The sequence below is a fragment of the Aythya ferina genome (genome assembly GCF_964211825.1).
Source record: "Aythya ferina genome assembly, chromosome: 17".
Lineage (NCBI taxonomy): Eukaryota > Metazoa > Chordata > Aves > Anseriformes > Anatidae > Aythya > Aythya ferina.
In genome coordinates, this window is record NC_140316.1 from 4,647,764 (window position 1) to 4,672,472 (window position 24,709).

Genomic DNA, 24,709 nt, shown 5'->3' on the forward strand with positions numbered 1-24,709 from the left:
TCTGTTGAAAGCTTTGTGAAAATTGCCCTGTGTTCCCTAGTAGGCAGCTCCTTCTATGTCTAGTTACATTTTTAACTAAACTAGCCTCTTGTAGAGAGACAGGAGCAGGGGACACAGTTACAAACAGGCAGGTAGGGGTCTCTGGGTTCTGCTTAGCATGAGAATGGCAGAGAAAAGCCCTGGTTTTAGCCCAGAAGTGACTAGGATCCTCTAGGAGGGTGTCATAGGAGGAAGAAGTTCCACCCCCAGGTGACGATCAGGCTGCAGGCAGGGCAGCTTGCATGGAGTGAAATGGCAGCACATAACAACTTGATGAAATAGCTGTATGTATAGACGGGTTGTAATTGGAAACAGGTCACTGGCAGGCTATGCAGATGTAATATGCAGTTACAATCCATGGATTGCAACCATTGAGCAAAAGTCTGGCTGCACTGGACAGGATTAAAATTAAATAAGGTGGATGTGTCTCTTGTTTTGGGGGCTTGGGAAAGAAAATAAAAAATACCCCATTGCTTGAGTCAGGCCTCATGGCCAAAAGTAATTAGAATTATTGGCCAACTAACAACTGAAGCTTTCATTTCCTCCCCAAACAGCAAACAAAAGCTGCAGTGTGGCAGAGACTTGGAGTTTCCCCAGAGAGCTTTGCCCTGGCTGAATGCAATGAGCCTGAGCAGACTCTGCTGACGACTTGGTGCATTGGACTGGCAGTAGGTGCCAAGCCTGGCCTGGGCCATTTCTAACCCTGGCAAAGCTAACTCCCTGCTACTTTTAGCTGAGCAAGAGCAGCAGATAGAAATGGCAGAATCGCAGCTAAATGCCAATGTGGTACCAGAGGAGCAAGCAGAGCACGAAGAGAAGTGAAAGGCAAGTTTACAGGGCCAAGAGCTTGAGGGTTACTCTTGGCATCTCCTTTGCAGTGGCATATTCCAGCCAGGGCCAGCATTGTCATGCCTCAGAGAGCTGGTCGCATTTCTGAATGTGCTGTGTTATTAAAGCATCTTCACTTCTTCCCTCACCCCACCCCTTGCAGTCTTGACATTTTTGGCAATGAGGACAAGCTATGGCTAAAACACTTCTGACACCTGATTTCAAGCCCCTACTTAGGGCAAGAAGCATAAAATACAGCTTGGTGGTCTCAAACTAAAAGCAGGTTAGATGTGCTTAATGGTCTCTGCAATCTTATTCTAAGCTTTGTTAAAAAAAAAAACAAAAAAAAAAAAACTACACAGCTGGAAAGTGTAGGCGAGCTCCAACCAGTGCCAGTGGTGCTGGGGCCAGAGACAAATATCCTTAAAGCAGTTAGGGCAGGAAAGAGGGAAAAAGAATTTTCCAGTGCAGCCTAAGTGACGTGCTCGGCACAGGTCATGGCATTGTTTCCACACCACAGATCTCACAGAGTTTAAGTCTAGCAAGAAATAAAAGTATATTGTAATCAAGGCCTCCCTGAAATAGTGTGCAGGGAACATAGGCAGCTGGCATAGCAAAGAGCCTTTCAGAAGACTAAAGGACTAGGGATAGTTCTCTCTATATACAGCCAATATCTGACAGATATATTTTCCTTTTTTTTTTTTTCTTGGCAAGATGTTCTCAGTGACCAGAACATACAACTTTTTTTTTTTTTTTTTTTTGGGGGGGGGGGGGTTGTATTAAGTTTTCTCTGTTGGTCAACTATAGAATATTACCATGTTTTGTAAATATCTGAGAAGCAAAAAGCCAAATTGTACACTATAGCCAGTGGAATCTCACATTATCTCACATTGCTGGTGTACTTTGGTTTGAATAATACTCAGCTTCATGGATAGCTGCAGTGAAATTAAATAGGGAAAACGGAGCAAGAACAGCCTACTCGACATGTGTATTAGCAAGACTGCTGCCATAGCAAAGGCAGCATGTTTCTGCCGCTTTTGAAGTTTGGCAAGGGTATAAAAATGAAGTATTTAGTATCTGGAAGACATTTTCCACCAGACGTTTTCCTTTAGAGCTAGCAAAAAAAAATTGTGGTCTAAATTAGTATTCTGCAAGCTCTTTAGAAAGGAAAAAGGTTAGTTAGATGTAACACATGCAAGTTTAACTCTTGCAACTATGAAAAACCCAGACCCTGAAAGCAGGAATTTCTATATACAGCAAGGGAGATTATATTTAAGCTCCATCACCTTGCCCACATTTTCTCATTCTCAGTACAGTGGTGGCCTATATTTTGTATTTATTCAGCACAGCTAGAAATGCAGCCTCCAAAAGGACAAGGAAAACAAATTACCTTTATCAAATCAACCTCAGCTACTAGGAGTTGCTGGGCCATCCTGAGAACTTTTGTGTTGGAGGATCCAAAATACTTTAGGTAGAGGATACAGGAAGAGGGGACAGACCAGCTGAATGCTGTCACTGTGAAACAAATGCTATTACTAATACTCAGGCACTCCAGCAGAGCCCTACAAGGGGCAGTATTTGTTTCAGTTTGCCTGATGCTTCCATTGCAGTCAAAATATTTGAAAAATACTGTTTGTTTTGACAAAAACCTGGGGAGCTTGTGCTTTGCTTTGAATTTGTTGGAAGGAGGAACCAAAAAAAAAAAAAAAAAAAAAAAAAAAAAAAAAAGCAATGTTTTTACAGAAATGTTTTCACTGTTTTCACTAGAGTTAGTAAGAAAAATGCAAATATGATGGGGGGTGGAGAAGCTTTCTCCTGATAGATATATCAGGAGAAAACAAATAAAAGCAACTGACTGGAGAGGAATGTTTTCATCACTGGCTGGTTTTAGCTGTTTAACTGGTTAGCATCAGGACCTGGAAACCAGCTGCCCAAGCTTCAGCTCACTCGGCCAAGTCATTCCAGATGACCTCTGTGGACAGGCACAGATACCACAGCACATCTTGTGGCTCTTCCCCTAGCAGTGACCGGGATGTGTAGGTAACAGCTTACCTCCTGAGGTGCATTAGAATTTCAAAGTCTGAGTCGCTTGAATAAAATTTGCTTCCAATTGGAAAATGCTAGTTAATGTAGGTAACCACATGTTAATTCCAAGTGGTAGTATTTTAGCTGCTATTTACTTTTCTGCAAGGTGTTAATGTGCAGTGCTCAGCCTGCTTGGGATACTCAGGAAAAGGTGATCTCTCTGTTCTGCATTTGTCCCCAGTGCAGCTAGTGTTCCAAAACTGAGAAACAAGTTTCAAAAGCAAATAATGACCAAGGAAGTCCTCATTCTCCAGGTGTTTCTGCAGGAAAATAAAATAGATTGGAGGCAGTGGAGCTGTAGATCTGTGAAAGAAAACTGTGGAGCATGTGGCAGGAATAGAATCTGGCTTTGATTTCCTCTATAGCCACTGTAGTATACACACTACTGTACTTAAAGGACAGCAAGCATTAGAAGAGCAAAGGAAATGTATATTTGTTTTTCTGGTCTTTCTCGTCATGCACAGATAACGTCACATGCTTCAAAGGCTCAGACATGCATCATCTTACCTGCAAGCTATGCAGAGGGCAGAGAGCAAAGCCAGTGCAAAGAAGACGGTCCCTGTTAAAACTGCCATCATCATCATGTTTTCGTTTCTTTCTTGCCTCACAGCATCTACAGTGTTGGGTTCAGTGATGTTCTTATATTCAAAGAGCATTGCAAAGCCTCGGCCCCGGTCAGTGGTGGTAATTAGCTCCATAATAACCTCAACCATTTCCAGAGACGAACCAAAGACCATGGTTTTGTTTAAAGGTGAATTTGGTCCACAGAAGCGAGAGGAAAATGTGATGAGATCAGAAACATACAATACATCATGGGGACAAACATCCACTGCTGACTGTGGGCTGGAAGAGATTTCCACCGGCAGTACCGTTGTGGGGAGAGTCCAGCTCTCTCCCAAAACTTCATCTCTCTCACTAGCAGCTAGGCGGGCAAGCAAAGTTTTGCCTTTCAAATCTTCCTCTGTTTCTCGGTCACTGGTATTTTGTCTCTGCATCGTGGCACCACTCGCCACAGAGAATGGCAGTTCTTCTGTTTGGGTCTTGGTGATCGCTTTGGGTTTCTTCATCTGTTTAGACTGGTTTTCTTCAGATGCTTGTTTGGCTTCATCTTTCTTTGAGGCAGCTCCTGGAAATTGTTCCAGGTGACCAGAAAGCTCTTTTGACTGATCTCCTGTGCTGCTCAGATTCTGAGCCACCTTCGACATCCAGGTCTGGAGAGAGGATTCTGTGGTATGGAGAGTGAAGTCTGGGTTTTCCTGAGGAGGGGATGTGTCCTTACTTTCTGTTACAGCAGGGGCTGAAAAACCATCCCAGGGGGGCGGAGTTTCGCTAGAGCTTTCAAAAATGTCAAAGTCAAAAATTTCCAAGATGAGACGGGTTCTCATGGGAATGAAAAATTGCCAAACACAGTGTGTCCCTGGGTAGTAGTTGTTTGGAAAACCTGGAGATAAAATCAGGCCTCTTTCCATTGATTCCACCACCGCACCACAGGAATAATATACCTGGGAAATTAAACAAATAAACTTACATCTTGCCAGAGACAATATACAGGATGCAGCCTGCTAGACCTACTGAAGGTCCTATCCTTCCCCTTTAGCAACTGGTATAAGATAGCCTCAAGAAATGGAAATTCATTAAGCTTGTAAAAGTCTACCTTCTACTTTCACATTTAGAACATTAATCTCTAATATGGTCAGCCATTCTTAAAGACCATTCAAGTATATATTGAATAATCAACCTCTGCAGAAATGTAATCTAGATGAGTAATTAATTTCTATTCCTCTTTTTCTGTTACTGATCATAATAGCATCCATTTCTGCTTTTGGCTAAGAGGTGTTCCCAGGTTATTGATTACTGAATACATTACTTGCTGACATACAATTTTTTCACCGCACGGAAGTGTCATCCTAAATGGCTTGTTGTGTGTTAAAAATCTTAAGAAGCTAAAGAAAAACTGTCACCACAGTATCTTGAACTCTGTGTTATTTTCATTACAAAACGATTTTTTCAAATGTAAAAAGGCCCTTGCAGTGACAATTAAGCATGATTCATGCAACCAACTCATCTTCTGTTTCAAAGACATTGTCTTATTTACTTCAATAAGCAGTAAAATCTAGGTGGTTTTGATTGGGTAAATTGTCCTTTAAATGCAAAGCCTCTCAAAATAGTGATGGCAGATATCAGCTCTCACTAGTAAACTAGAAATCAACATGCATTTTGCGTAACAGTGATAGTCCCATGTGAAATTTGTTACTTCTTCTTTCTCCATAAATAGTCTTCACAGTCCAAGTAGGAAGAAATCCACAAATAGTTGTGCTACCTACCATTTTCCTTGTTCTCTAAAGGTGTATGAGGCTGTTTTCCCCATATCATATTTACACTGACCTTCTTCTAAAGATGCTCTCAGAGCCTTTTTTCAAAATTATTTCATAAATTTGGAGAGCAGAGAGCCCTGTCTCTGCCTTGGGCAATTGTTTTTGAAAAGGACAAATAATAAGTCAGAGGTACTTAGGTCACAAGCCCTATCTAGGAACATGTGTTTACTAGCATTAATTGGAAAAGAAAGGGAAGGCTTTGGGGGTTTGTTTTTCTTTTTTATTATTATTATTGGAAATGATTTGTCGTCTTGGTCTGTTATCTATTTAAACACAAAGGAAGTTTGGCAGTACAACAAACAAAGCTTATGAAGTCCATATAAAGCCACAAAGATCAAAATACTCCATTTTTTTTCTCTTGCTCCTTCCCTTTGGCCCATATTGAAATGGAAAGAATAAAAATTACAATGCCAAATGGTAAAAGCCCTTAAGTGAAAACAAAAAGCCAGACCTGTTCTGCAAGGCATGAACTTTGTTTTCCAGCAGGTGCTTTTCATATTCAGAGTAATTCCATGGTAGGTGTCAGGGTGGCAATAAAAAAGGACCAAAACAGCAAAGTGGGTAGAAATTGTTTTCCGTACTACAGATTGAAATCCAATCTTTGACTTTTAAAAGTGTCACTTAAATCAAAGGTTGTGCTAATTATAGTGGAATAAACTATGGGCTTCTAATTTAAGGCACCTGGACTATGGCTTGAAGTCTCAAGTGGAGAAGAAACCATATTCATGCACCCAGATCATTATTTTCTGTGAATGCTTTAGGTGCCCCACAGCATGTAATGCCAAAATAGGTAAAGAGAAATTTAGAGATCTTTCCTCTAGGAGGTAATTTGTTGTTGTTCTGATCTAAATTAGTTAATTCATGGTAAAAATCCAGCCGAAAACAGAAAAACTTTGTCAATTCAGGAGGATACGAATCCTAACATTTAGTTTCATTTCCTAATTTACTTTGGAATTACAGATACATTTACTGTTGTTTGGGGGATTTTACTGAAAACTAGATGATTTCCAGTGATTATACCCTTTCTTCTGTTAGGGAGAGGGTTACTCCTATGCTAGGAAGAAAGAGGGCTTCTCTGTGATTTCCTTCTCTCCTGGAGTATCTGTGCAGACATGCCTTTGTTCTCAGTCTCTTGAGCTCACTCTTAAATATTTGTATACCAAGAACTAACAAATAATGCCTAACTTTTCATTTAAAAGAAGTACCCAGTTTTGGAGCCAGAATGTGCATCAGAACTGCTGCTATTGAAAGGTACTCCTGGCTGTAGGAGGATTACACATAGGCCCAAACTTCCTAAATTAGCAGTGATTGAGGGTTGAGATTTTATTTTGAGAAATATGTGAACTGACCTAGTTGTCTTTTTTCAGATACTGAGAAGGCAGTTGGAAGCATTCACAGCCCCACCTCTACTACCAGAAGATTTTGTTAACACCCAAAAGTAGCAGCCATCAGCTCAGTGGATCTTGTGTGATTAATCACTGAAGTGTTGAATGGGTAAGTGCATTCTTATAAATCCCTCGCCCCCACTCTCAAGAGACGTTCATATTCCTGCCTTCATTTTCACTTGAATCTGTCATCATTTGGAGACTCTGTGTATGTCCATGGAGCCTCAGGTTCAGGCTCAGATGTTTTTTGTTCGCCTGCAAGACACGTGGCTGCCAGTCAGCAGCAATATTTAGCTTAATCCCAACAGGTACCCTGTGTCCACAGACCTAAGGACGGTGGATTTGTGCAACACATGCATTCCAGAAATATGGTTGAAAGGTCATAGCAATAGGGCAATATTTCATTTATTATGGCTTGGGAGACTGAAAACCTTCAAGATTTGTTTGGAGAACAGGAAAAAAATAATACACAAGGGACAGCAAATGCAAGACAGATCTGGGGGGGGAGGAAGAGAGGAGGGAGGATTTCTGATGAGTTTATAATCCACGACTGAATTACTGACAAAACTGTTTAGTTCATTTACATCATCCATTATGAAGGCTGAATTTCATCAATTAGACACAGATGTTCCCTTCCTCAGCAAGTTATAAATTCACAGGCTTTTGACAGAGGCATGCAAAAAATTTGGCACATTTTTAATCTTTGCAAATGATAGGTTGTTTTTTTTAAAAGCAACAGTTGATATATGCCTACCTCAATTAGACCAATTATGAAAAGGGTGGGGATTTATTTTTCCTTTTTTTTTTTTTTTTTTTAATCTGTTCAGAAGATAAACTCCTGAGTGTGTTGATGAGAGGCACATCAAACTCACGTGGGTTCAGAAGGGACCTCTTCAGAGGAATAAGTTTTTTTGGAAGGCAGCAAGGGTTGAAGTTTTCAAGCATACAAAGGAGTGTGATTGGCAGTGGTTAATGTACTGATACATGAAATACAGTGGCTTGCCAGAGGAAATCTTAAGGTGTGGATAGGTGATTACTAGGCAGGAGGGTCTTGCAAGAAGCCACGAATGTGGCAGCTTGCCCACAAGAGCTCTTCAGTGATGGGTACCAGCCTCTGTGCAAACCACTAGAAGCAGGCAGGGCTCAGTTTTTCAAGCTTCTCTGGCCTGCCTCCAAGAGAGGAATGCTTCAGGCATGAGGTGGTGGTGGGAGCCCAGAGAGAATGTGGGGAGGCTGCTGTTACATGTAGCTGGTAGGAGAAGGTGACACGGCCATGCAGTTCAGCTTGTAAAGACATATGCCCTGCTGAAGAGGAGACAAAGTGATGCAAGGTCCTGGTTAGGGAAACCCTCAGCCCATTTGTGTTCATAGCTTTCATTGAAGCCCTGAGTGCAGTAGTGATACATTTTCTTCATTCATGTTAATGCTGGTTATGAGGAGCTGCTGTTCACAGCATCCTGGAGGATGCTGTCCTGCCTGCATAGTCCCAAAGACTGTTTATTTTTGAAGTGTTTATCTCAAAGAAGGGGAAAGAGGACGTCCTGTCTTGATGTTTGTTATTTGTGAGCACAATCTCAGATTCTCTGGCTTGAGACCTCTCTAGTGTAGTTTTTCTTTTACAACATACCCAAGAAATATCAAGTTATCTTGGTGTGTACACAGAGTCAGAGTGAAAGCCTCAGCAGACCAAACTGGAGAAATACAGTGGAACCACTAAATTTCTAAGACATCCTCAAGGGCCAGGATGCACACTTGATAGAGATACCCAGTTTCAGGTGTGTGGGGAGAAGATCATAACCCATTTCTCCCTCATTCATGCATTATGCACATCTCAGCTTCTGTGTATTTCTCACATGTATTTCCAGTTTTAGGCATACTTAAAAATGTCACTTTCACTTCTTTTTAGAAATGCCAGAGAAGGAATAATCAACTACATTTCAAGCTGACTGAACTTTTAAGAGCTGCCACATTTATTAGTGTCTTCAAGAACAGACGTGTATTATCTCCTTATCCAAGTTAAAGGGCTTTGCTTGAAGGCTGTACTAGAAAAAATTAATATTAGAGTAATGAGTGAAGATGAGGATAGAACTTGTTTATGCAGACCTTAGGCCCTTAAAGAAGATCACTCTGAAGTCAAAATGCTTGGTTATGATCCTGTGCTTGTGACCACAAGATTCTTTTATGTTTTGTCCTTTTCTGTAAAGTATACACACTAAGTAGATGATACATCACTGATTGTGTTTTTTGTTTGTTTGTTTGTTTGTTTTGTGGGTTTTTTTGGGGGGGAGAGTAAAAAGAGAACCTTTCTCCAGGTAGATTTTTTGCTTTTATAAAACAGAGTCCTCTAGCTCCCCCCGCTAAGGCTGCCTAGTAGCCTTATCTTGTCAGCCTACAGCTGACTGTATACCAAACATAGAGATACGCAATTAGATTTTGGACAGAAATGGACATGGTCTTAGAATACAAGACTGTTCAGTCTAGATAACTAAATTTAGCCGTCTGAACTCACGATAGTATTGGTGGGGTGAAAATCCAGGAAGCTTTATTTAGGATCCATCACCCCTTCAAAATTAAAAACATACAATGTGCACACATGTGTGTACATGTGTGTTTCTTTCAGAGTTGGCAATGTTTTAAGACTACGTCATCAGTTCTTTCACATTTTATTCTGCCCCAGGGACCTCTTTAAAACACTGGCTCAACCAATCTTTGCAATTGCTCTTAACATGCAGAGCTAGGTATGGTATCTCAGTTACTTGCCCCTCCAAGTACAAGAGGTTCATTCTGAGTTAAAGATCACTTGGATACTTGAACAGAGCCAACCACCCGGAATGAAATAGGAAGTGGCCTGAACTTTCATCCAGAGCAGAAAGAAAATGATTGAACTTAGGGCTTTAAAAAGGAGAAGAAAAAAAAAAAAAAAAAAAAAAAAAAAAAAAAAAAAAAAAAAACCAACAACAAGGGAAAGAGATCATTCCCCACTCCTAGCTTAAGGGCGGGGGGGGGGAACAAAATATGGACAAGTATTTATTTGCTGACGTGGTTGGAAGGAACTAGCTGCAAAGCTACCAGAAATACAATTCTTGTGGTTCCCAGAGGAAGGACCAAGTTCTCCTCTCACAGTATTTCCAAGTTACAGAAATCTGAGCTTTTTGGATGCTCATCAAATACAGGATCTAAGGAAAGACTATCCCAAGAGTAAGATCTTAAACTAACAGACTGAAGTTTTATAAGTGATCACATTTACTTCACTAGCTGACTGATCTAGAGATCAAAGATGTTATAAATCTATAAATCTGTTTCCAAGTGGAGGACAAAGTTAATTGGAGGTTTTATAAAATTAGCACTCTACTTAATTTTGTACTTTCAGCTCATCATTAAAGGTTTATTTTCTTTCATTAGAATGAACTAGATACAACAGCAGCACCTCAACTTATTTTTCCACCTGGCAGTACAGGAGTTCCTGGAACTGCCTTGGAATCACCATTTTCCCCTCTGCCAAATTGCCTTTGCTGTTCAAAGCATGAAACAGCAGCAAAAGGAAAATCTCTCATCCTGTATTATGGCAACTCTTCAAGCATCTCTGGATGCTTGGAAATAGCATGCCTAGCAGCAGTAGATCAGGATATGGGATTGACAGAGCATAAAAAAATTGCTGGTAGCTTGCTTGAATATAACGAGAGAGTTGTCCCTGTCTCCTTTTTCCAGTCCTCAACAGTGACTTTTTTTTCAGAATGATCCCTCAAAGAGTTCTCAATTTGGAGTGTATTCTGTCTGCTGAGGGGTCATCTTCTCTCCCTCCCAGTAGCTGTATCCTGACACCAATCCATACACCAGCACACAGTCTGTATTCTTGCCTTGTGCCCTGAGGAAATTCACGTAAATGAGCACTGAACAGGCCTCAATTGTAGGACCCCAAATCCAGGCTGAGCATACATTTGCTTTTAATACATTTAATACAGAGCAGTTGCACTCCTGTTTTTAAACAAGGGTCTAATATTTCTTGAAGTGAGTGCAACCTGGTGGATTTAAGCAAAATCAAAACTACATTTTTTAACAGATGCTCTGTTATTTCAGTAGTGGGTAACAGCAGTTCCACCACATGATTGTGATTGTGGATGTGACATTTCCACTCTGCAAATCCCATTTCCAGGAAAGAACCCAACTCATCTTATATTACTACTTGGCACACATCAGACTCTTTTACAGGGCCCTGTTTTCATGCCTATCAACAAGTTTTCTACTGTTCTTAATGGCTGACAGGACATTTGAAGATTACCAACATGCAGGTAGGAAAGGGAGGGGACTACGAAGGCCTGTAGCTGCAGGAGACAAGGAAAATAAAGTTTTTTCTAGAAGAGTAGAGGAGGGAAGCAGGAATTCACTGCAGCAATTAGAGCAAAATGCGAAGTCTGAATGAGACTTAGGACATGGAGGCCCAAATGTACCTCAGACTGTAGGCAAGCTATTTTCTCTTATTCTTCCCATATGTGACTTCGCTGCAGCTGAGCCCTGAAAATCTGCAAAAGATTGCTTGGAAGGTGCTGCTTTATTTCACAGGAGAACAGACAACCTTCTCCTCACTCTGTGGGGAGGGGAAAAAAAAAAAAAAAAAAGGCAAGGATGTTAATGTTTGCATAACCTTGGAAAGAGGCAACTAGGCTTTGTCAGGATGGAAAGAGAAAGATGGGACTCAGGACATCCTCACCTGCTCCTAGGTCAGAGTGGCCAACTTCTGGTGCCTGCTTGTAGATGCAGCATTTCCTACAGCAGCATGCCAAACCTTTAGGCAGGCCATTGCCACAACAAATCTCTGTGAATCAAAGCAGCTGCAGAAGTGGCAGGAGAAGGTCAGCAATCTCATTAGAGGCAGGAGGCCCAGGCCCGCCAGCCACAGCAAGGTCCCAGCTTCACAGCTGCAGCATATTTTGATACCTGGCCTCCAGCAGATTGCATAACTGTGCCATGAGGTCACCATCCTTCCTACTTGATCCTCTCTGAGAACCGGAGGTGGGGAAAATAAAAAAACATGGGCACTCAGGCAACCACCAGACACAGCAACACACTCCAGTTTCTGTGGAGAACAACAGACCTCCACATTTAACTCCAGAGATGCAAGGCCTTTTTCTGCTTACAAAAAAATGCTTGTTCACAGAGACACAAACAAGGGCTGTTTTCTGAACAATCACCCATGGAACAGTGCAGCTTTCCATAGCATGATCAGCAGTATACGCAGTCTGTGCATATATTGTAACTTGACATTTTGTACTTGCTTTCAGAGCAACTAGAGAAAAGTCAAGTTGATGCTCTCCTTCTTTTGAGAGGTTTTCAGGTGAGAAGCAAAAGCAGTTTATCCTTATTAGGCCAGAGATGCCAACCTTCACTGGAGTTATGTACAATGGGCAGAAGTTTCTGCAGACATCTTGAAGACCTCCTATTTAAGGCAATGAATAAAGATCACCCAGCTGTGGTCCTTGCCTCCCTCTAGACACAAAAGGCAGAGACATTTCCTGCAGAGGGAAATTCATGGTCTTAACAGCCCTCTCAAAGAATATCTCCCCTCTCAACTAAGGTGGGGACTTTAAAAGACTTACTGGCCAACTCAGTTTTCTAACACTTCCTAGGTGAAACCTGCTAGAATACTTTCAGGATACAGAAAAGATAACAAAAATTATTCTTGATTTTTTTCCCAACATTAAAAATATGCAGAAGTTTTAGTTCTCCCCTTCCAGTTCTTTAATTAAGATAATTTGGATTCACCTACATGAACTCCTGCAAGTTACAGCTATGTAAGTTTGGCTAAGCGAAGTTCTCTCTCCTTAGCCAGTTCTTTATTTGCTTTAGATTTTTTAAGGCTACTTCTATATAGGTATTTCTACTTCATATATACTTTTACTATAGGTACTTCTGCTACTTGACAATTTCCCAAGTTGAAGTTACTACCACAGGAGCACCCTATTGTTCACTGATAACTCTACTTGCTGTATGCCAGCTGGAGAAGCATTTATGAAGTAGATAAAGCATTGGTAGGAGTGTGAAATGAAGACAGAAATTCTCTGGAAGGGGCCTAGGCCAAGGCATAGAATATTTCTAATTGACTTATTTTTTTAATTTAATCAGTACTCTTACATCTAGGTACTCTTACTAGAAACCAAGTGCTAGGTCTTATTCTGAGCTCTTCATCCTTCACTCTGCAGCCCCACATTGCAAAATTCATGTCCTTCTTCTCATCTTAGTCTGAAAGAAGAAAATATCCAGACTGCTTTTCTATGAAATTATTTGGAAAATCTATTTAAAATATGCAAATCTAGTGCTTGGAAAGACCCATTTGACTAGACAGTCTTCCCTTGGGAACTACAACTCTTACACTTGTGAGATAGAACAATGTCAGGTAGAAATCTGTCATTAGTATCTCAGATTTATCATGCTACATTCATGCAACAAATGCAAGTGAGACATGTCATTATGAGGGCAGTCTGATAATTGTTTTCTTGCTCTTATCCCAACATTAGTTTTTATGGTTAAGGAAGCAAATGATATGTAAGATAACATCCACCAGGGAGTGCTAGAATTCACATCAACGACCAGCTTTTCCATGCAGACTTTTGAGGCTATTCCTTGAGTGGAAGCTGTAATTCTTGTGACTGGATACTCAACAGACATACAGAGATCTTCCAATAGAAATGCAAGATACCATATCACGTAAGATCCTATAACCATACAAAGCTGCCATTCTTGTTCTTGGTTTTGTTTTTGTTTTCCTTCAGAAAATACTCTTATTCAAATATCCAATAAATAAATAAGTAAGCTTTAGAATGAGAAATAAAATCATCATTTAGAGTGCTTCCTCAGGCAAATAATCATGAATATGATGAGGAGCATCGTAAATAAAAGTAAGGCTGTGTAATAAAGAGTTCAAGATGCTATGGCCGTTTGCTTCAGGGCTTTAATAGGTCAGCATAGGTCTTTTTTCTTATAAAGCAGGTTCTCATTAACAAGGTGTACACAACACACCATAGATAAAATTAACAGTAAACGATAGAGTTGGTGGGAACTGACAGGGTGATGAAGGAGTTTCCAGAAGATCAATCTGGTTTTCATTTTCTATAAACTGAACAGGCCAAAGCAGCTTAAATTAAAGAGTAGAAAACACAGTCAGATTATGTCTGAACTGCTTGGTAACCAGACGAAACCTATAACAAAACAAAAGCTATAGCACTGCAGTAAAAGTTTGCTTGCAGAGTTCAATATAAGAGTCCATTCAACAAGCTATGTATGAGTTCATAGGAATCTGAGAAACTAGTGTTCCGAAATTAACTTTAAATATATAAACCTCCCAAATACTTGGGGGAGATTTAAATAATGAAATCCATATGCAGCTTAGGTGCTCAAATATGCTTTGTTTTGTTTTGAGAGTACCAAAAACTGGAGAATGAGGAACTGGAAAACAATCACAAGCAAATTTTGCTGGCCACTTCCCAGCAAACAAATTTTGATCTTTAAAAGCAAACAAACAAAAAAAAAAAAACCCACACACATACATGTAAACTTGCTTTGAAAAAAAAAAAAAAAAAAAGCTGTTTGTGCTTGGATTTCTAGCTGCATGACCCTATTGTTTCAGCCAGACACTTCAGATGTTCCACATGATGGAAGCCTATTGTAGAAACATATGGAGAAGGAAACATTCCACATGTGAAAGCTAAAACCTGCTAATATCACCAATAGCATGCTGAAAATCTTTAGGAACTGGTTTAATGTTTCACTAAATGTCACTAGCAGGTGAGAGGGCTTATGCAGAAGACATGGATAGCGATCCTTAATAAGCAAACAGATAAAAACCTCCTTCCTTTCATGCAAAAACTTGGAGTAAAAAAATATTTGTAGCTAAGTTTTTAAGCATGCATTTGCTACAGCTGAGGCTGGCCATTCAGAAGTCTGTTATGGTCTGAACACACGCACACACACACTTGGCTTTGGATGGTATACAAACAGCAGCACCTTTCTTCACCTCACTGTTTCAGGATTCATCTCCCCTTGTATGCTCTGAATAGGGAAATTTCCAAGACTCCTCCTTTGCCAGGATTTCAGAGAGCAGGATGCTTGTAAATTTTACTTTACTGCCTACGCATAAGGAGAGACCATGAGGGCACAGCAGGGAGGGTGTGGGAGAACACAGAAAAAAGTACAACAGATACTGCAGCCAGAGGAAAACCTAAGCACTGGGTTTGTTGTTATAGGGTCTCAACCAGTGAGCAGTTTATTTTTCCAAATAAATCTGCTTTGCAGACATCCTTTCTTCTTCCCCATTCAAGTTTCAACCAGGAAGCCTGGAATAAGTTACTGTTGATTTTAGAGGCAAATCAAAGTGTTCAGCCTACTAAGCTCACATTTAAAGTTAGTCTTGATGAGAAACTCCTTGGGGCCCTTGTATTCAAATAGCGAAGTCTGAGATTCACCTGAACTGCCCACCCATGCAGATCTATGATACAGGGAGGAAGATAAGCGGATGGGCAGTCTGGGCTTCAGGCCTCGGGTCTAACAGTATAGGCTCCATATTTTAAGTTAAATGCAGAAGAAAAAAGCAGTCCTTTAATAAAATCCTAGTCACTCAAAACAGGAAAATACTTACTAACCAAGACCAGGAGAGGGCTAGATTTAGGCAAAATAAGTGGATTGGGTCTCTAGCGGGCACACCCACTTTGGAAAGGCTGCACAATCGTCTCTCTGGGATTTGGATTAGGTTGGGATTTCAGAGGCATTTCATCCCAGATCTCCTGTATTCATGAATCTTTTCTTACTGACATCCTTGGTACCTGGCCCTTGTTAATAGTCCTGCTATTATTTAACACAATAATGAAACACGATCGTTATGGAATAGATCAGTAACAGATCAGTGATCTAAAAGTCCCTCCTCAGACCTGACAGTAGTTCTGAATGGAGGCTTGCACCAGCCCATTTTGTTGAGGTGGTTTGATGTTGCAACCTGGCTGCTAATATAAAGAAATTAGAAGAATAGAATAGTGGATGAAAATGAGATAGCACAACAGGTTATGGCTTGTATGTGGCAAATTTGCTTTTGTTTTGCCACTTTGAACACCACCCACCCCTGCTTTATACTGAAGTGTAATGGTGCTGCCTGTACTCCCCCAGGACCAAGGATTTCATCTAATTTAATAGTTTCTGTAATTAGATATTTGTGAAACTCTGAAATCCTCTGATGAAAGGTGCTGTAAAAATATTACCAACTCTTCTACCATTAAAGGACTCCACCCAAACCCAAATACAGATGTAGTCCTCAATGTACATCATTACTAATCCAAATCAGCAGTACTTATGGCCTGATTTAAATCCTCCTGAAGTCCAAGATGACTTCTGTGGCTTTCAGTAGGGCCCCAAGAATTTTAGAAAGGAAATAAAGGCAAATCAGCCTTTTCTCCTCTCAAAATTGGGACCTCTTTTTCCTGATCAGAAGCAAGGCTATCTGAAGTGAAGCATAAGGCCATTTTCTGCTGAGGGCTTTTTAAGAGGAATTATACCATTCTTACATTGAGTCCAAGGACTAAGGCTGCCAGCAAGGCTCTTCTCAACTGCTGTACAATCATTCTACATATTATTGCAAGACCCTGTCCCGACTCCGCTGTCTTCCTGCCATGGATTTGTAGAAGTAGAAGAGGATTATTTTTTACATTTAGCAATTCTCATACTCAAGGAAGGGCCTAAAATATCTTAAAACTTGGCTGGTGTTGTCTTCTATATCTAACCATCAAGCTGGATATTGATAATTTAATATTGATAGACCTGAGATGTCTGTGCATAGACTGACCTTGTAGGAATAATAATAGCGTGGAAAGGGAAGAGCTGCTACACCAGCCTTAGTCTAGCTAGCTGCATACTGCTGTGTAGGCACTCTCTGGTACCAAACATGCCACACATTCTTTTAAGAAGAAGGGGAGGCAGGAAGAAAGAGACAGACAGAGGAACACTTTACCACCATTCCTGGTCTGTCATGCAAAGAAACAAATGAAGGGGGAGAGTAATTGTTTGCTGGTTACTACAGGAAAGTTTGTTTGCTGGGTCTTTTTAAACCAGTGCAACAGGATTGTTTGCTTCAAGCTACTTAGATATTAAAGGAACAAAAATGATTTCAGTGTTTTCATCTAGGAGATGGCTGGCAATTCTAGTGGTACAGAACACTTTTACCTCCTTCGGCATAAATATTACCCACATCATTCCAGCAAGCTGCTGCCACTGGCTTACTTCTCTTACCTTGGCTGCTTCTTCCATCTCTGGCTTTGGCAAACAGGAGAACTATGGTTCAGCTCTACAAAGAGAGAGTCCCATGTGCTGTGCAGGACTCGAGGCCAGCCTCATCCATCTTCTCAGCTTTCAGCTTCTCCAGTGCTTCAGTAATTAGAATTATCAGGACTGAAACACTGTGGACATTATTGCTGCTTAGCGTGAAGTTAACAAGAGAGCCAGATTTATGACATTCTGGCCAGACGGAAGATTTATTTAAAAAAAAAAAAAAAAAAGTTATAAATGATTGCCTAGTTCCAGGGATACATACTCCAGAATCTTATTTTGCCAGAGACTCCACATGAACTTTAGCCTCTAGGAGAAATCCGCCTGCATTTTTCTAACTGAAATACCAGTCAGACCAGTGGCGGGATGCAAACTAACATGCATGAAAAATAAAGGTTCAATGACCCAAATCAATTATGTTTTAAGGGCACTGCTTTGGACTCAGTAGGAAATATTTTAAACAGGAAAAAGAACTAAATAGGATCATTCATTGAACTGACCTGGAAATGAGACAGAAATTTGGTAAATAAGTTCAATGCAAGCCAGTTTTATGTACCAATTAATAGAAAGAAATAAAGATGAAAAGAAAAAGAAAGAAAATAGATATTTCTTAGACTCAAATAGTGTTTCAGACTTCTGTGTACTAAAATGAACAGTGCAATAAAACAAAAAAAAAAAAAAAGTGAGAGAGTGAGAGAGAAAAGCTATTTATAGAAATCCTGAAACCATATCTTTATTAAAATAGGATGTCCCACAGCTCTTCTGTATAAAACAAAAATAATAATTCAAAGCAAGAGCATCTTCTGAAGATCAGAACAAGGTACTGTGGCTGAATTTTAATTTTTAAGCACACAGGCACAAGTTAGGGAGAAACAATGCTACTGCATCAAGATATAAGAATATAGCTACTCTCCAAAAGGGCCAAACATCCAAGCTCCTTGCACAGTACCTATCTGCCAAGGTATATTGTAAACACAATAGGAAGCAGCTACAGCAATTAATCAAGATCTAAAGAAAATAGGAAAGACCTATAATTTTTCTTTTTCTGAAGCAAAAAGTACTTTCACAAATAGTGAAGAGATTAATAGACACTGAGCTTCTTGCCAGCAAAACTTTCAGGTTCTTTGAAGGTGCCTTATTTGTCTTGACTGGCTTAGGTTGTTGGGATAGAAAGACAGTCTTGTGTGCATATACAGTGCTTTATAGCGACATATAAAGCAAAACCTACCTGGACCTAAATATCCCATTAAAGTGTAACTAAAATAACCTCCACATCTGGCAGCTGGGATTGAAACCAGATGTGTAGCACATCTGGAAAAGAACTGGGCTGCTGCTGTCAGGCACTGAGCTGTCTGTGGGATGTACTTTTCAATTGTTTGGAGAGACTTCATAAAGTTTATCTATTTTGCCTGCACTTTTCTTAAGGCAGACATGGACCAGTAACATGCTCAGACCAATTGTGTGGCAATTTTAAACATTTGAGAATTTCCATGTCCTTCCCTCCCCAATCAGAAGTGCATATTTTGCTGCTCCAGTTGCATAATTTACTGATTCAGCTGCATGCTTGGTTGATCTGGCAGGAGACTAGTACAGTAGTTGAGATTCTGGATACATTGCCAATTGTGCAGTGTGCTTTGTTGATCGGGGCCGTAGAATTTAATAGATGAAATTTTATACTTTACTAATCAGGCCACATTCTTTGCTAATTGAGGTGCATATTTTAGTAGTTGATTATTTTTTTTTAATCCTTCACTGATCTTGGGAAGGATCCTGCCCCCTCTGAAACCAGCAGGAATTTTGCCATGGTCCTCATCGGGAGCAGGACTTTCACTAAAAGGTCAGTATCGCTGAAGATTTCCTAACAGAAAAAAAGAAAGGCTTGATTTTTCTTAAGCCAGCAAGTGAACAGAAGAATACTAGGTGAAAGATGGCACTGGCACAGAGACCTCCTCCATAGGGATTTGATTAAACAGATAATATTTTATGGACGTACAGAGACCTGGAATTTTGACTATGTTATTCTTTCATCAGGCTTACATTCTTCCTTCAGGATAAACAAGCCACTTATCTGCACATCTTGTTCCATCTGATACAGACACACAGAAGGAAACATCATACACCTTATCTCCAAATTTTCTTTCATTTGATCTAACTCCTATTTTAATGTTGCTGTAGTCCTTAGTAAATGGTTCCAGAGAGAGCTCTATTTTGCTACAAAACCTGTTTCAAACATCCACGCTACCCAACAGCATCCCCACGTTCCTCAACTCTGACTGGCAGAGACCACCTTCCTGGATGAAAAGAGCAGTTCAGTCTCCCATACATCAAGCAGACTTTACTCTTTCCAAGGGAGTTTCTTTTTTTTTTTTTTTTTGGTACTGCTAACTCTGTACCAGAAGATAACTCATTTCTCATAAATCTTTGAAAATCTTTGAATACCTTTTTTCAACAGCTAAATTGAACTAGATTTGAACCATCAGTTTAGAATGGGATTTTCTCCTAGCGTAGCAACACTGTCAGAATGTAGCCAAAAAAAGATAAAAATAATGAAGCCTACACAGCATAGTGCAGTCCTTGACAAGTGGAGAACAAGTGCAACTTAATCAAAAAAATAACAAAAACAGGGAGCAAGAGATGTACACACATGTCTAATGCACAGATTTCAATGTCACATTTAGGAAGATAAGCAATAGAAAGTGCCTAAGTTTCATTCTGCAAAAGAAATTGCCCTTCATGTTTAGAGACTATGGGCAACATGTTATCCAAAGAATAATTGACATGACAAGAAGTCATGTCTGGGAAAGTAAGTGGGAGGTTGCTGCTGCTTCATTAAGGAGGCAGTTTCTTTTCTATGGTACCAGTGGTCAATACGTAACTAGTTCAGATATTGTCTGATGGGAAATCAAGCAGTCCTGATTTCAGAACGAGAGAACAACAGAAGCTGACTAGGAAACAGAAAGGGAAAGGAAAAAAAAAAAAAAAAAAAAAAAAAAAAAAAAAAAAAAAAAAAAAAAAGCAAAATTAATAGAGCTTGTTGACACATTCAGTGTCCCACTATTACAACTCGCACCCGAAGGCACACGACACAGCTAATACTTGTTCTGCCTCATGACTGCCCAGGCAGAATTAGAACAAAACTAGCTCAGGAAGGATGTAATAACTTTGGGCAGCAATCAAGTTATGTACTTTAAGTACACAGCTGGATGAGGGAGTTGTTCATCTCCAGTAACAAGCCCAAGAGGAGAGAGTAAGCCTGCAGATTACATGATGCAATTCTGAGTTAAAAGAGAGAGAAAAGATGAAAATCCGCAACCATACAATTCAATGGATTTGTGTGCACCTTCGTGAAGTTAATACTTAGTAGTTCAGTGCCAAAAATGTGGCTTAATTAAGGAGTTCTCAATGTAGCTATCTTCCTAGGATACCGAGTGAGATAAAACATCTTCGTTTAAACCACGAAGTCATTGCTGTATTCATATGTGCTGTGGCAGGGAGTTGGTGTATCAGGCTGAATTACAATGCTGTTTTCCACAGGGAAAGCAACCCCCCCACACTTATTTATTTATATGTAACGAAAGATGTACATTCATGGAATATCTTTTATTGCATAGTGGCTCATCCTTTGTAGATCTAAGAATCCCTACCAGAGGTGTCAAATCCTGCTCCTATCAGAGTCCACAGGAAAAGTCCCCGCTGTGTCAGCGGGACCAGGACTGCTCACCCCTCCCAAAGCCCAGAGCCCCGGTTTGCTCTGCAGCTGCTCCACGTTACGGGGTGCTCTTTGCTTCCAACTCTGCCTTTTCCACCACCGCTCTGCTTCCCCCGGGGCTCACCTCGTGGCTCCCAGCTATGCCAAGGTCCCCGTCCTGAGAGCCGCCAGGTTCATGGTTCACCTGCTAGCCCTGCTACAGACGTGGTGCACAAGCCTGGAGCGCACGGGGACAGGGCACAGCGCGGTTGGTTTGGCTCCCTTATGCCAGGCTGCCCGCTCCTTAGGGATGCTTTTGGGCGAGCGCTCCCATTTCTGCTGGCAATGCCGTTACACCGGTTACCGCGGGGCTTGCATAGATGCTGGCAATGCTTTGCCGTCCCGAAGCAGAGGGGGCGACCCAGACGCGGGCCGTGCCTCCCGCTGCCCTTTGGACTCGAGAGGCGCTGCCGACCCCCGCCGCCGGCCGGGCAGGGACCGGGGGGCACCGCTCCGCATCCCCTCGTCCCGGCACCGCTCCGCATCCCCCCGGCCCGCCGGATCCCGATCCCGGGGCACCCCCCCCGTCCCGCCGGGGGTCGCGGGGCTTTACCTTGCCTCCCGCCCCGCCGAGGCACAGCGCCGCGGCCGCCGCCAGGACCAGCCCCGCACCGGGGAAGCTCCGGACCATGGTGCGGGGAGCCGAGCCGAGCCGTGCCGTGCCGAGCCGTGCCGGGCTTTGCGGAGCCGTGCCCCGAGCCGTGCCGTGCCGAGCAGTGCCGTGCCCCGGGCGGGCTCCTCTGACAGCGACCCCCTCCCTCCCCCGGCCTCCCCGCCCCTCGCCCCCTCCCCCGGCCGCTCCCGGCCCCTGCCCTCCCCCGGGGGGCACCCGCGGCGCGGGGCCGGGCAGGGAGCGGGGGTGGCCGCTGCGAGCCCCCCGCTCCCCAGGGGGGTGCCCGGCGCTTTTTGTCCTCGCCGGGTGTGGAAAGGGCCGGGGCTGGAGGCGGCCCAGCCCCTGCGGGCAGCCTCCCCCAGCGGCCTCCCGGGGAAAAGTGCCTCCCGCCGCCGGGGGGGGAGACGAGGGGCAAAGTGCGCCCCGCCGGCCCCCGGAGCACGGGCTGGAATGATCAGGGGAAGGGGAGAAGGGAGAAAGGCCCTTTCCAAGGAGGGAAAATCCCTTTCCAAGGAGGAAAGGGAAGGACTGCTGCCAGGCACCCTAAGGAGCCCCTCGGCCTTTCTGGAGATCATGGCAGGGCAGGGGAGGCTCCTCGTTCCCGTGACATTTTGTGGTTTTCCAGGTCAGAACCTCTCCTGTACCCTTTCCAGTAACAGACACGCTGCAGTGAGCATCAGCCAGCCCTACAGCCCCAGCAAGCAGAACATCTTCTGTCCGTGCAGGTGGCAGCGAGCACACGTTGCTAGCTTCAGTTAATTCCTGTGCTCTATAGAAGGCGTTGCAATAGTTTATTTTAAATGTAAAAGTTTTGGTGAAAAGACTGCGGTTTTATGCTTGGAGCTGCTTTTTTGTGGCTCGGTGACACAGACACTCCCCGGTAAGCAGCTCATGGAGCCCTCAGAGGCTCCAGCTGCCTGGGGGACGCTGCCAGCCCAGGTCGTGGCAGGGTTTGTCATGCCTTCCCCAGAAAATTCCCATGCTGGCCCTATTGGACAAAGGACACTGTCATGGCAAGTCCTGAATTCCTCCTTCCCAACAGGCAGGGACTCACACGGCTTTCAGAGGACAGTGTCATCAGTGGAAAATCCCTGGATAACACCTTCTGTTGGGGTCCAAGCAGGTGCATGTAGTGAGCATGAAATTGGAGGGCTGACACCTGAGAAAACCAAAGGATTTTTGTCATAAATACATGGATGTACTTTGTATTTGACTTTCCGTATTGTTCTCTTCATCGTGTAAATTGGAAGTAATGTCTTGAATTTATACTTTTTAGTGAAAGCGTGAGAGGCTGTGCGCAGGCACTGAGCCAGCAGTCTCACACTGACTGAGGCCGACACTGAGCTCATCTGGAATCCTGGGCTACTCACCACAGGTTTGACACCCTTTCTGTAAAAATAATGCTCAACTTCCAAAGAGGTGAAATAGATACCCACATAATCCTTGCAGTGCCTCTGAGCTGAAGCTGCCTGCTATCACTTATCGTACAAACTGGGGACACCTGGAGAAAATAATGACATGATTAGCCCAAGGCTCATAAGGAATCGAGGACAGGACTCTGACTGTTCTGTCTGCTCACTGCCCTCTTGGACCATGCTGTATTTGCTAGGGCAGATATACCCCTTCAGTGGAAGGGCACATAAGCAATATCGTGGTAGCTAAATTGGGTTGTTTATTCTCCTTGCACTGAAGGCAGAAGATGCAAATAATTCTTTCTGTGGTCAATTCTTATTTCACTGTTTTCTTTTCAGGGCAAATTTTGTGTAAATGGTGTTCTCGGGCTATGACCTTGTCAGTCGTTTACTGTGATTGCTCATGTTCAGATTTACATTTTGCTTCTCCTATGTGATATTTCTTTGAGTTACCTGTCAACTGAAAAAGCAGATGTATCTACATCATGTCTATTCTGAATAAACACAGAGCCCAGGACACTTGGCATCTCTGGCAGGAGAGGGGGGTATGGAGAGCAAAGGGATTTTTTCAAGCAGAACACTTCTGCCTGAAGGGCAGTCTGATCTCTGTAGCACAGCACTGTGGCGCATTGCTTTTCTTAACACTCACAGTTAAATCTCAGGGCAATGTCACCATAAATGCATGTTAAGCTTTCAAAAATCCCTGAAACAAGAAATCTACTTTTTTTTCCACATGAGGCTCAGTGTGACAGAAGCAAATACAGAGATTCCATCTGCTGTTTCCTTCTGTTAATGCACAGTTGTTGAGGACATAAGTCAAGGACTAGCTGGCAGAAAAGGGTATTCAAAAAGTGATTTATTTTGTCATTTGGACAGGACTGGAAAAATAATACAGAAAATACCTAAATGAAAGAAAGGGAACATGTTCAAGTCTAGCAATGCAGCTCTCTTTTTAAGGATCTTACATCCCTGTTATTTGGATTCTTTTCCAGGGGTCATCTGAGTGCAGGCACCCGTAATCCTTCTGAGGCAAATAGGCTGCTGTGTGGGCTATGCTGCTGTTCCAAGCTGTAGACCTTGAAGTGTAGCACAGACACAAGTGTATGCTGATTTCTTGTGTTTGTGTTTACTCTGTTCTTGGCCTCGGAGTTTCTGTTAGTATGTCTGTGCTCTCTTATCTCGGCATCCCTTTGCTAGCAAGACCTGCCTGCACAACACTCCATCACTATGGCTTAGCAATGACTTAACACCCAGAATTCAGGACCAAACATATAGCAGTCTGCTTAAAAGTATTTTCAGCTCAGATTGGTGACCCTTTCAAACCACAGCTTTTGTGAAGATTATGTTCTATATCTGTCAGCTCCCTCTGTAAGCAGGCAGTGGGACTCTGCATGGGCATGGACAACTTTCCACACCAGGCAGTACACAAGAATAGGACCAAAAGATGTCTAATTACCTGCTGAAGGTATCAGCCATGAGGTGAAGCATGCAGGCGGAGCAGATAGTTGCCTAGATGTGAGCTGTACTCATTCCCACTGGGCTGTGGAAGAAGAGATGCAGGTGCAACTCTGTACATCCTCCAACAGGCAAGATCAGGTTTCTCCCACACTCGTTGAGACATTTTTAGGAAATTAAGTGTCCTGCTCCCTGCATTGAGCCACCTGTTGAAAAATGCAAGGCTTCCATGCTCTTTTAGTGAGTGCTTCCAAGGACTAGCCCATGCACTGTACTGTGGCATTTTGGGGGCTCCTGGGCTGCTGAAGCAAGCACTACATTGCAGTGGAACAGTGACATTTATGAAGTTATTGAAGTTAGTACTTAGGATTTCTACATGTGATGGCAACACTTTCTTAACAAGTAGCTGCAGGCTGGGAAAGTCATTTGCAGGAGAGAAAAAAAAAAACAACCAAACAAAAAAAAAC

General features: G+C 42.3%; 1 protein-coding gene across 5 annotated transcripts in view; it reads right to left on the reverse strand.

The window, feature by feature from the left end:
* The window catches only part of LOC311446252 (uncharacterized protein), a 32,565-nt gene extending 11,135 nt beyond the window's left edge, over window positions 1-21,430 (reverse strand). For 3 of the 5 annotated variants that reach the window (XM_084539216.1, XM_084539218.1, XM_084539214.1), the window contains exons 1-2: window positions 21,316-21,430; window positions 3,460-4,454 (exon numbers count right to left, since the gene is read on the reverse strand). In XM_084539216.1, coding sequence (XP_084395342.1) covers window positions 3,460-4,454; window positions 21,316-21,393 — 1,073 coding nt within the window. In that variant the 5' untranslated portion in view covers window positions 21,394-21,430. Of the gene's footprint in view, window positions 1-3,459; window positions 4,455-11,160; window positions 11,298-11,420; window positions 11,560-16,978; window positions 17,042-21,315 lie in introns of those variants that run through there. The other 2 variants (XM_084539217.1, XM_084539215.1) reach the window with 2 other exon arrangements.
* Window positions 21,431-24,709: the final 3,279 nt, after the last annotated feature.